This window comes from Camelus bactrianus, chromosome 6, assembly GCF_048773025.1.
Source record: "Camelus bactrianus isolate YW-2024 breed Bactrian camel chromosome 6, ASM4877302v1, whole genome shotgun sequence".
Lineage (NCBI taxonomy): Eukaryota > Metazoa > Chordata > Mammalia > Artiodactyla > Camelidae > Camelus > Camelus bactrianus.
Genome location: NC_133544.1, coordinates 37,027,892 through 37,040,663, shown reverse-complemented (window position 1 = coordinate 37,040,663; position 12,772 = coordinate 37,027,892). Strand labels below are relative to the sequence as shown.

At 46.7% G+C, this 12,772-nt stretch overlaps 1 protein-coding gene across 1 annotated transcript; it reads left to right on the top strand.

Annotated features, from left to right (window-relative positions):
* The first annotated feature begins 2,820 nt into the window (after positions 1-2,820).
* Positions 2,821-12,447, top strand: DACT1 (dishevelled binding antagonist of beta catenin 1). Its single transcript, XM_074365452.1, has 4 exons — positions 2,821-3,518; positions 5,709-5,841; positions 6,576-6,731; positions 9,533-12,447. Exons 1-4 carry the CDS (start codon positions 3,174-3,176, stop codon positions 11,308-11,310), a joined length of 2,412 nt encoding a protein of 803 aa, XP_074221553.1. The 5' UTR covers positions 2,821-3,173; the 3' UTR covers positions 11,311-12,447.
* Positions 12,448-12,772: the final 325 nt, after the last annotated feature.

The following is a 12,772-nucleotide window of genomic DNA, read 5'->3' as shown; positions in this document are numbered from 1 at the left end:
GGAAAGCAAAAGAACTAACGAGGGCTGAACAATACTAGAAAGGAGATAATGAAGTAGCATCAGTGGAGGAAGAAGCACCAGCACTTGCTTTAAAAAGAAAGGGAAAGAAAAATCAAAACAGTAGGGGGAAATGAGATCCTGTCCCTGACAGGAGGGAGCAGTGAACAGTGGGTGATTACCCTCCACTGCCTCCCAAATACCTGTGACCAAAACAAAGAATCAAAAAGAAAGCCAGAGGACTAGAGAGGAGAAAATTTGGCTGTTGGGTAAAGAGAATAGGAGCAACCCAAACAGGCACACTTAATCTGACAACATTGGGAGTTTTCCTGGAAAAACAATTACAGCATTGAGCCCCTACGCTTCTAACTCCACTTGACAGCCTCAGTTTGTTTTAATTGGCGTGTGAATGAACAGCATTATTTATTAATGTGTAATGGATACTTTGGAAGCCATAACCTTTTTTTCCTATTTCTGACCATTTTATTGGTGGAACCATTTGAATATATTAGTTTTAATATTTAAACTTGCTGGGAACACTTTTTCATAGAGATGTACAAGCTGTTATGGCAAATGGTTTGCTTTGGACTAATGAGCCAGCTCAAAGTGGCATTTGGTGGCGGGGTAGGGGTGGGGAGGAGGTGGGGAGGTTTGGAGACACAGCGACTTGTCTGTCTGCTTAAACAAGATTTATTAGTAGTGTGTAAAAACATGCTTCAGCTTTTTTCCCCCTCAACTATATATAGTTGTCGATGTGTGACATAACACAGGCCACAATAATAGACTCCACCCAGCCAGAAGGAATCTAATTCAGAACTAGAAAGCAAGACTCTTGTCTAGAAATGAATAGCATGAGACAATGCCAGAGGACGTGGGTGAGTGGCTCTTGGCAGACAGGATCAGTCCCTATACTTTAGTGCCTTACTAAAATTAGGGAGGAAATTTTAGTTCCTGTATTACCAAGTACAGTGCTTGGCACACAGTAGGCATAAGGCATAGGTCAGCTGAATAGCATTAATTTTGTATGCCAATGAGCACCAAAACATAATTCCATTTTTAGATCTACTACACAATCTGGTTAACTATGAATCATGGTTGTCCGTATAGTTCCATTTACGTCTGTGAGGGCCAGCAAGCCGGAGGTCGGTGGAGGGTGGCAAGAGAACACTTGTTATTGTTTTGTGCGGTTTTTTTTTTTTTTTTTTTTGGTAAATGTCAACTTGACTCTCTTTGTGGCCAAGATTAAAATGGGTACTATTAAGTTAGTTAGAAATTAGTTAATGAAAAAACAATTTACACCAACCTACAGTTTCTTGAATGCTTGCAAAGGCATTGTCCTGAGTACAGTAATCCTAAGACGATATGAAAACAATCCCTGCCTTCAGGGAACTTTTATAATGTAACTGGAGAGAAGAGAGACACATAAACACCCACCTACATAGATGTATGTGTACATACCCAAATAAATAACCATCCAAATAGCATTTGGTAAGAATCAAATATTCATGCAGTTAATTGAAGTTCAGAGAAAAGAAGTGAACTGATCTTGGAGGAAAGAAGAGTGTACTACACAGAGGTGAGAAATGGAGCATTCTTAGCAGGGGGAAACAGCTGGGCAAATGTGTAAGAGTCTTAAGTAATGATATAGGATGCACTCCTTCACACAACACTTTGCCTGAACTTCAGCAAATTTTGACTTGCTGGATTCAATTTCTGAGGCTCCTCGATGGACTGCTTTTTAAAATAGATATGGTACTTTTGCATAGACAAGCCAGCTAGTGGCATTTCCGGACCCCTACCCCACTAAGATTCACAGCGTCCCAAGCAGAGATGACCATACCACAAACATTACTGCAGAGGAAAAGTTTGTGAATCCCTCTGGAGGCCAAAAAAAAAAAAAAAAAAAAAGTTGCAACTTACATAACCCTTACTATCTGTTTACCTGCCACATTGCAAACGCACCCTCCCATATGTATTATATACTGTGTATTACTGTAATTCTTACAACAGTCACGTTCTGTTAGTAGTTCCATTTTACTGTTGGGGAAACAGGCACAGAGAGGTGATGTTACTTGCCCACATAGCTAGTCTTCGCTGGAAAGAGGCTTCAAATTCAGGCAGTCTGGTTTCAGAGTCTGAGCTCTTAACGCTTGCAGACTAAATAACAACAATGAAAAACTCAAACAAAAACCATAGCGCGCGCGCGCGCACACACACACTAAACCCCGAGCTTGTAAAAGAATTGATGCAACCGCTTGCTATGCAGCGACATCCTCCTGCCTAATTTTAAGTGCCTTCCGTAAAAAAGATTAAAACAACAGCAGCAAAACTAAGAGTTGAACAGTTTTAGGACAACATTGCATTGTGCCTTGTAATGATTGTCTTTACAACGTGGAGTCAAAAAAAAAAAAAAAAAGCCAAAGCCAAGAAATGGTCTTTGAATACACTCGCAGTACCTTGTTGGGTAAGGTGAAAGAAACCTCAATCAGTGCGAGTGGATACGAACAGTGGACGTGTGGGGAAAGGGTTAACACTGTGTGCTGCAACTCGGTCGAGTTTCAGAAAGTTCTCTGGGGAACCCAACTGCAGAATCCCTTCGTGGACCCTGCCTGCGAGACCGACTGTAACAAGATGCTGGGGCTCGAGGTGCTCGCCCCTTGCTTTGTGCGATGGAAAAGAACCAATAAGGAGCGAGGCAAAAACTGGGTGCCGTAAACCCGAAAAGGGGGCGAGCAGGCCCGCGGGAAGAGTGGGGGAGGAGAGAGGGAGGAGCGGGGAGGGCAGGGCGAGGAGGAGGCCGGCGCCGAGCGCGAGCGGCGCCCCTGACACAAGAGGGGGAAGCCGGGGGGAGCGGGCCTCGCAGCCGAGGGGCCGGCGCGGGGAGGCGGGCGCCGGGCGGGGGTTCGCCGGGCCGCCGCGCGTGACGTAGCGCCGGGCAGGGCGTTATCAGCTGCGGGGCCGCGACGGGGGACGCGCGGCGACAGCGGACGGCGCCGCCCGGGCCCGGACGGCTGTAGCCCGTGGCCGCGCGCGGGTCCCGAGCGCTCTCGGTCCCCGCCCCCGCCGTCGCGCCACGCCGCCGGGAGGCATGAGCCAGCCGCCACAGCCGTAGCGCCCGCTCCTCTGCCCGGGCGGCCCGGCAGCGGGGACGGGTGCGCGCTGGAGGGTTGGGGGCCATGAAGCCGAGTCCGGCCGGGACGGCCAGGGAGCTGGAGCCGCCGGCGCTGAGCCGGGGCGAGCAGCGCACGGCGGAACCCGAGGGGCGCTGGCGGGAGAAGGGCGAGGCGGACACGGAGCGGCAGCGCACTCGGGAGCGGCAGGAGGCCACGCTGGCCGGGCTGGCGGAGCTGGAGTACCTGCGCCAGCGCCAGGAGCTGCTGGTCCGGGGCGCCCTGCGCGGCGCAGGGGGCGCGGGGGCCGTTGCAGCCCGCGCCGGGGAGCTGCCGGGGGAGGCGGCGCAGCGCAGCCGCCTGGAGGAGAAGTTCTTGGAGGAGAACATCTTGCTGCTACGGAAGCAATTGGTAGGTCGTGCCCAGAGGTGGGGCACGGCTGTCCCTGCAGAGGAGCCAGGGGTCGGGCAGGTGGCCTGAGGTGGGCGCCGGGGTGCCTCCGGCTAGGGAATTACCCTGGCTTCCCGGGACCCCCGCCCGGTGCCTCTCTGACCCGGGTTCCTGCGGGTGCCCGCGGCGCGTGGACTGCTGACGCCCACGCGTTCCCGGCGTGTGCCCGCTTTGTGTCAGGTGAGGGGCTGGCGACCCCGCGCGGACGGCGGGGCGGGGGTGGCCGCTCTCACCTCCCGCTCTGCCTTCGGGATTCCTGGAGTCGCCAGGTTATAACCTTCAGTCTCTCTAGTTAGACGAATGCATGCCCTCTCCCCGCGGGTTTGCAAATCCTCATTTCAAACAGCACTTATTTGGAGGGCTTCTTGGCTTCATGTCCTCCCGCCGAGAGGGGACAAAAGCCGAGGAGGGGGCTTTGTGGCGTGGTTAACTGTCCAGTGCCGAATTTTACGGTTACACGGACGCGCCCGCAGGGCGCCCTGCCCCTCCCAGGGCTCTCCCCAGCCTGCCAGCTTTTGCCTGGGCTGCTGCTTAATTTCAGATAGAAGCCCTTTGTATAAGGCGGCTAAAACATGGAAATTTGGCTGGAGAAAGTGCCCGTTCCCCTCGTATTTTATATGTTCTGCTTGCTGTGACTTGAGGTGGAGGTGAGAGACGAGAAAACCTGCTCTCAGAGAACATTTATCTTACTGGATTGGTGTCAGTGTCTTAGACATTCTCTGCCGTCTTCATTAATAGGGAGGAAAAAGAACTTTGGCGTTTAATGTATTGAACAGCTTTTGACCCCGCCTCAGAGTAATGGCGGCAGCTTTGTTTCGGTGACCTCAAAAATGTAGTTTTGGAAACAGAAAAAAAAAAACACCTTATCTGACCATGTGATACTATCTGAAACTAGACACATGCCAGATAATGTCCCTCCTACAGTTACTAACAAAGTGATGCTATGTGGTTATTTGTCAAGTGTTTTCTTATATTATCTCTTTTCAGATAAGTTGTCTCTTTTTTTGAGCATCAATTTGATTTTACTTTTTGGTCTATTTTTCCTGAAGGAACTCATTGTAGCAAACAAGCATGTTATGTCTCCAAGCTTTTTAAGTCAAAGGACCGACAGGAGGAGTAGATATTCATATGCATCTATTTTGTAAGGGTGTATGTATGTGGTGGTTTGTGTAATACCTCTGTCTTGGCATTTTGCTATGTTTTTTGGTAGCAGACCAGAGTTGTATATAACACAGATTTGAGCCAATTCTTGCTGGCTATGTCCCATCATTGACATTGTGTGCATTGTCTTGTACAATGGCACCTTCTTGTCTTCGTGAATCTCATGATTGTGAGTGGCACATTCTTCTTGTCCCCTGGAGGGGTGCAAGGCAGCATGTCAGGAGAATTCCCGTCCAGTCCGTGTTTGTGGTACTATTTTCATTTGTCGACTTGGCATTTGTGATTTGAACCAGATGCCTCTTGAGTTCTTTTGCTTTTCCAGCAATAGAAAGCACTAGGTGGCGGTGTGAGTTAGCACTGCGGTCTGTCACCTTTGGAAACCCGAGTTGAGTTCAAATCTTGATGGACCTTCCCTGGAGAGTTTTAGATTCTGCCAGCTCACATTATACTTGGCACTGGCTATTAGTATTAGTTTCTCACTTTCAAAGGCCCTACGACTGATTAAGCCCCACAAAGCAACTAATAGAAAACAAAACTCCACAGGACATTTGGCCAGAAAATCTCACCTAAGTAAGATTATAGTGTATTGTAGGAAATCAGTTACAGTCTGACTTCAAATTAAAGAGTCTACTGTGAAGTACTGTTTTGTAAAAAACAAAAAATTGGCTGTATACAGAGGATTTAAAAAATCTCAGTGGCTTTTTCTTATCCCTACCTGTAAAAAATAAGTTTGTATGTATATTAGTTGAACCTAAAAGCAAGTCTTGTTTTTTATGAAGGGACTTTGATCACCACAAAATGTGAGAAAGTGGAATTCAATAGAGGACATAGTCTTGACGTTTTTCTTTATTTCAGGTCATCTGGTAAAATCTTGGTTTTGGAAGATTTAGTGAACTCTTCAGGTGGTAGTTTGAAAACTTAGAGTGGACTTTCTGATTCTTTGTCACCAAAATGTGTTTGTTTTTCCTTTCTCCTTTTCTTCCTAATCAGAATTGTTTGAGGAGAAGAGATGCTGGTTTATTGAACCAGTTGCAAGAACTCGACAAGCAGATCAGTGACCTGAGACTGGATGTAGAGAAGACATCTGAGGAGCACCTGGAGACAGACAGCCGACCTAGCTCAGGTGCGTCAGAGCACAGGGAAGCGTCCTGCATTCATGAGTTCTACCTTGGCCCCCCCAACCCCCGCCCCCCGGGCTAAACCTTATGAGACCTGCAAATGGCAAGCGAGTTTGTTTCCAGTGCAGAGAGGATTTAGAAAACAGTCTGCCATTCTGTGCAAGAGAGGCAAACAAAACCAGATAGCAGCATTTTTAATAATGAGATTGATCTGACTGGAGTCCCCCGAGTTTACAAATAAAAGCTTCTATTCAGATTTCTGGAAGAGTGAGTGGTCCTCCTTTGAAACTTGAGAAAGTCAGAACTGGGCTAGAAAATTAGTCACACTTCAACTTCCTGAGGCCACTTCAAAAGTTTTTTTTTTCTTTTAAACCATTTGGCTCCTTACAAAGATTTGTTTTTCTCTTCAAATTATTCTTTCTGAAACATTCATTAAAAAGTGGAAGCTTTGACAGATCCAAGTCTCTTTCCTTGTACATCTTTTAAGGTGGGGTCAAGGAGGAAAGTCAATTTGACAATGAGAATAATTTTGAAATGTACCCCTAGTTATGGGCTTTTGCCTTTTTCTAAGGATTGCTGGAAACAAAAATCATAAAATCAGGACACGAAATCTGGTGAACCAACATTGGCCCCTCTCCCTTTCCTGCCTTCCCTACATGATTACGCCTTTTCCTTTTAAGCATGAATGCGTATTGCTGCTTGACATGATTTTAATCCCAAACGGTGTTTTTATTTGCAGGGTTTTATGAACTGAGTGATGGGGCTTCGGGATCCCTTTCCAATTCCTCTAATTCGGTCTTCAGTGAGTGTTTATCCAGTTGTCATTCCAGCACCTGCTTTTGCAGCCCCTTGGAGGCAACCTTGACTATCTCAGATGGTTGCCCCAAATCTGCAGGTAAGACTTTTCTAGAATTGATAGACATTTTTAATTGGAAAGGGTCAAAGATCCTTAAAGGCTATCTAGCTTCAACCCCTTCTACTGATGAAAAACAAAGGCTCAGAGAATTTCATGAGCTTCTTGCATTTAGTGCCATAGTTCCATTTAGAATCAATATCACCACAATTTCTGTCCTCTTTGGGTGTCACCTAGCTTTATATTCTGATGGTAGAAACAGCTTATCTTTAGAAATTCTGTCTCAATATTATGGGTCTTGAGCTCTGTTTCTGAGCCTTTGCTGTTAACTTGTTTGCATTTTCTTTTGAAAATCAGTTTGGATCTCTTTCTCCTTTCTTTAATCGTTTAAAGCCAAAGTTTACATTAAGTTCAGTATATCTGTCAGCCTGGCCAAGAGCTGCTTGGCACTTCTAGGAGCAGTGGTCCCTTGGTGTTCTCCAGAGTGCCTTCCTCTCTCTTCTTTTAGCAAGTGGATGGGGTGAGATCCCCTAGGCCGTGTTCCCCATTTGAGGCTACTTGTGCAGTGACCTCTAGAGAGAATCATGTTTTTGGTCCTGAAAGAGTTTCTGCGTACATTTACGTGCTGTGAATTTTCCGAACAGTTCTGCAGGGTGTAAGTGTTGGTATCTCCATTTCATGTACCAGAAGAATTAGGCCTAGTAAGGTTAGGTTAGGCAAGTTGTTTAAAGCTATATAGCGAATGAGTGGCAGAGGCACAATTCAAGCTCCAGACTGTCAGGTCTGTGTTTTTTTCCACCACACCAAGGGAACTCAGAAATTGCTGTGTCCAACCTTCTCGTCGAACAGAGAAGGAATTTGGTTTTATACGCCCTCTGTCAGAGGCTCCTCATTTGCTGAATGGCAGAGTTGTTGCCAAAATTTGGGACACCTTCCTGAGTCCTGCTTTAGAGTGATTCCTTAGAAGAGCAGAGAAAATTCAGGGATGAGAGGAACTGTAGGCTCTGGTGCCAGTCACTGCACCTTGGTCTGTGTGTGTTTTCCTCTTGGGTATCAGGCTGAATTTCTGAGGTCCGGGAAGTGCAAACGTAACACCAAACCACTGAGGTTGCTAATTGGCTGGTGTCTTTGTATTTGTACAGTGTGTGTTGTTAGCAGCGATCATTCGGGGAAGCTCAAATTTGTGTTATCTAGAGTGTATGGGCTTCAAGTTCATTGGTAATTGCTCCCTTTCAGTCTGCAGATCTGGTTTCAGAGGGAAATTTTATAAACCCATTAAAGGTACTTTAATACTTAATACTTAAGGTATAGGTTTTCCTTAAAGGCAGACCCCTGCTATCCCAAAGGCCACATCTTCACATAAATGAGACAGTTGTGCTGGCCCTCGGGGTCTGGGATGTCTGTCTTGTTCCTTAATTCTTAGGAGGGAAAAAAGGGATGAAAGGTGATGGATAGGCAAATGTGGCTTTAAGTAAGGCAAGGATAGGCCTTGGGATAATAAAGTAGGGATGGGCAAAGATATTAGAGAGGTTTTCCCTTCTTAAAACAAACCATTTATTGGGAGTGGAGGTGGATTTGGGGACATGGCACTTTTATTTTATAGTAGTCTTTTGTTTATAAATGAATCATATCATTTCTGAGTCTAGACTATTCCCTGCCCCCTCCTTCCCCCCCAGCAGCTAATTATCATTGAAATTCATGGAGCTTTCCCTTGAACAATTAACATAGAATCTAGCACATAGTGGGTTTTCGATATTTGAGTGAATAAATATAATTATAATGGAAAACAAATTAGCAATTAAAAACTTTGATTTTTCTCTAATTAAAAGTCATTACCAGGACTTGATATTTATAATAATCACCAAGAGAAGAGATCAAAATCATTTAATTAAGCAAGAAAGGTTGATTCATTGTATTTTGGCATGTACATTTTTGAGATGTGGGAAATTTATTCATTAATCCTACTGCTCAATCTTTTAAAAACCTCATCAAGAATTCCTTCCTAAAATACTGTGCTTTATTTTGTAGCACCACCCTTGAAAGTATAAGGTGCTTATTATTTCAATTTGATTAGTCTGTATTGAAATTTGATGAGTTTCCCTGACCTTTCAATTGACAGGTCAAACACATGTCATTAAGAATTAGGTCTGGAAAAGATATAAATCAGGAGAAAGGCCATAGATAGTTCATCTGAAGTATTTTAAAGAGAAACCAGGAATAGAACACAGAAGAGAGAGTGGCCTAGAGAAAGAATGACTCAAAAATCATTTATTTTTCTAGTTATAAATGCAGTACATATTTATTAAAAATTTAGAAAATAGAAAATAAACATCATTTGCTTTCCAACCACACAGAGAAGCTACTATTAGCATCTTGATATGCTTAATTTTAGACTTTTTTCTTTGAATATACCCAGTCTTAATAAAATGATAATCAGTAGTCTGGTACGGCATTATGGTTTTTCACTCAACTTAAAGTGTTTTCCCCATATTATCCAATAGTTTGAAAGTGTTTTTAATGGCTGAATATTGTTCCTTTAGCATTGTCATATCTTGTTAAAAATTCTTTGCTAATTATTTTTTCCCCTCATCCAGTAGTAAGAAGTGTATGTGAAATAGCAGAGTAACTTGTGGAGTATTTGTTGATTCTTTAGCATTCTCTCTCTACCCATGAATTTGTCTTCATAGAAATTGGCCAGAGTCAGGCTGGTGTTGGCCAGTTCATTTCTTCAGATCTCATAGGATGGTTGGAATATAAAGAAGGCCACTGTGAAGACCTGGCCTCAGGGGCAGTTTGCCTTCCCCCATCCACATCACAATCTAATTCCCTTGGTGTCATTGCAGATGTGAATCCCAAGTACCAGTGTGATCTGGTGTCTAAAAACGGGAATGATGTGTATCGCTACCCCAGTCCACTTCATGCTGTGGCCGTACAGAGCCCAATGTTTCTCCTTTGCTTGACTGGCAACCCCCTGAGGGAAGAGGAGAGGCTGGATAACCATGCCAATGACATTGGCGTCGGATCCGAGCTGGATGCCGTCAAGACAGACACTTCCTTACCATCTCCAAGCAGTATGTGGGCTGCTCCTCCTCCTTCATCCAGTAAGAAAATGGATGGTTACATTCTGAGCCTGGTCCAGAAAAAAACACACCCCGTAAGGACCAACAAACCAAGAACCAGTGTGAACGCTGACCCGACAAAGGGCCTTCTGAGGAATGGGAGCATTTGCATCAGAGTGACTGGGGGTGTCTCACAGGGCAACAGTGGGAACCTTAAGAATTCTAAACAGGTGTCTTTGCCCTCCGGCGGGATCCCCCCTTTTGACAGTGGGACATTCTCCCCGCTGAAACAGTGGTCAAAAGAATCAAAGCCAGAACCACTGGAAAGCAAGAGGTTGACCCCGCCCGAGGGCTGCTCCCCGGGCACTGCCACTGAACTTCAAGGAAAGCATCTGCTCAAAAATGCCAAGCCAGCCGCCCAGGACCATGCGAGGTGTCCCCCCGCTGGGACAGGGGAGCCCTCTAAGGAAAGCGGTCACATCCCAGCTGCCTCTCCGAAAGAGAGCCCTGGGAGAGGCCCCGCGCCGCTGCAGGAGAACAAAGTGGTCCAGCCACTGAAAAAGGCGTCCCAGAAAAACAGCCCGCAGGCTGCCGCTCCGGGGGCGCCCCCTCCCGCCGCTCAGGCCCTGCTGTCTCCCGCTTTCCCGGTGGATGAGCGGCCTGCCCTGGATTTCAGAAGCGAGGGCTCGTCTTCTCAGAGCCTGGAGGAAGGGCCCGTGGGGAAGGCCCCGCCGGCCCCGGGGCAGCCGCCTGGCGTCAGGCTGGCCCGGGGGGCCAGGCCCGCGGCCGCCCCCAGGGGCTCCGCCCTGAAGCACCGGGCCGCGGCCGTCCATGGGCCGGAGGGCGCGCTGCCCGCCGTGAGAGAGAAAGCCCGGGCGGCTGGCAAGAAGTGTCGGTTCCCCGACGACACGGATACAAATAAGAAACTCAGGAGAGCCCCGGCCAAGGGGCGGCGGGGCGGGGGCGGCCAGCCCGACGCGGGGCTCCACGGCCGGCCGCTGGGCGCGGGCCGCCGGGGCCATGGCCACGGCCACGGCCGGGAGGCGGTGGTGGCCAAGCCCAGGCACAAGCGAACCGACTCGCGGCGGTGGCGGTCGGCCGCCGAGGTGTCGTACGAGGAGGCGCTGCGGCGGGCGCGGCGGGGCCGCCGGGGGCCCGCGGGGTTGTTCGCCGCGGGGCCGCTGCCCTACGCCAGCCCCTACGCCTACGTGGCCAGCGACTCGGAGTACTCGGCCGAGTGCGAGTCCCTGTTCCACTCCACCGTGCTGGACACCAGCGAGGACGAGCGCAGCAACTACACCACCAACTGCTTCGGCGACAGCGAGTCCAGCGTGAGCGAGGGCGACTTTGTGGGCGACAGCACCAGCACCAGCGACTCCGAGGAGAGCGGCGGCTTGATTTGGTCCCAGTTTGTCCAGACTCTCCCCCTGCAGCCCGTGCCAGCCCCGGACCTGCGCAACAACCCCACAAAAACCTTCGTCAAAATCAAGGCTTCACATAACCTCAAGAAAAAAATCCTCCGCTTTCGGTCTGGCTCTTTGAAACTGATGACAACCGTTTGAAGAGCATTCTTGGTTGTGGAAAGTGGGGTCCCAGCCCTCCTAGTTCCCGAAGAAAAGGTGACGTCTTAGTTTTTTCGTGTAATAATTTCATGGAATGCTTTCCTTTGTTAAGATAAAACCGAGGTAAATTATGTCTCATCGTCGTGTATGGACACTAGTGCCTTTAATGGAAGGTAAAGAATGTTTTGCTGGTTAGAAGTGAATATTGAGTTTCTAATGGTGGTGAATAGTGAGTGAATTTTGTGGTATCAGATGATTTTTATTTGAAATTTTCTGAGCATTTGTGAAGGCACAGGTTTTGATGTTCAAGTGTTAATGGGTTGAGACCTTTTGCTCTGAAGGTCAGGTGGATGGAATTTTAGGACATACATTTGCTTCTTTGGTTCTTTAGGGCAGTGTCTCCAGGAGGTTTTTTCCTGTTGGGGGTATCGCATACAATTGTGTGAAGTAGGTACAAGGGGCAGTCGTAGTTTTCTGTATTTTTTTACATACAGTACATTCAATTTTCTTCTCAGAATTGTTTGGTTTACTGGACTCAGAACTTGAAGACCAGACCCTAAATCCAGAGAGGTGACCTGGATGGGTAGGCTAGTAATAAACCTTAAAAGGATTCACTAAAACCTTTGCCACACTTGGTGCCTAGGCCCTGGTTACAGTAACCCCTTCTAGGGCCGTTTACCCAACATTGATGCCTTTCTCCTCCTCCCTAATTTGCAGCAGATCCAACCATTCTTCCCTTGGAGACTTGCCTTTGAGATAACATTTTGGTCATTGCGTATAGAGAAATTCACTCCTAATGAAATGACCCTTAGGTGTGACTCCAAACTCAGAATTGCTCACTGAGCACCGTACCACCTAAGCATTAGCCCAAACACAATAGTGCAATCCAGTCCAGCTTGGACCACTGACCCTGTCTGGTGGTCCTTTTTTAAAATAATTGTTTTTGGTAAACAGTATTGTGTAAAATTGCTTTTTTTATACCAATATCTGCATGTTTTGTGCATGAGTAGTATTTGTTTTGATATTCCTATTGATGTTAAATGACTGTATGATATAAACAGTATGTGTTTTTATATATCTTTGTGTAAATTTAATATAACACATTATATGCTGTAATAAACGATTTGTTTTACTGCTGTTAAGTTTGTTATTTGGGTATAAAACCAGATGTTTACACCTATAAATCTTGCACTGATTATTGTGGGATTTATATTAGGCCTATTCTAGCATTAGAATATCATTTGCAATAATTTAGGCAGATTTTAGGAGTGTTTGAATGGATGGTGAGTAAGCAAATGAGGAAAAGCAAGCCAGTTAGAATAGTTAAGGTGCTTCTTTACAATTTAAGGTAAATTTGATTGATATCTTCTTAGGAAATTATTTCTGAGAAGACTTCCCCCCACCTCCCCCAGCTTCTAAGTATAAAAAATTTTCAACATGGAAAAGTTGAAAGGATAGTACA

Coding starts and splice junctions, on each gene's coding strand:
- DACT1 (XM_074365452.1), top strand. CDS start 3,174: ATGAAGCCGAGTCCGGCCGGGACGGCCAGGGAGCTGGAGCCGCCGGCG. Junction 3,519..5,708: donor TGCTGCTACGGAAGCAATTG/GTAGGTCGTGCC, acceptor CTTCCTAATCAG/AATTGTTTGAGGAGAAGAGA. Junction 6,732..9,532: donor TGGTTGCCCCAAATCTGCAG/GTAAGACTTTTC, acceptor GTGTCATTGCAG/ATGTGAATCCCAAGTACCAG.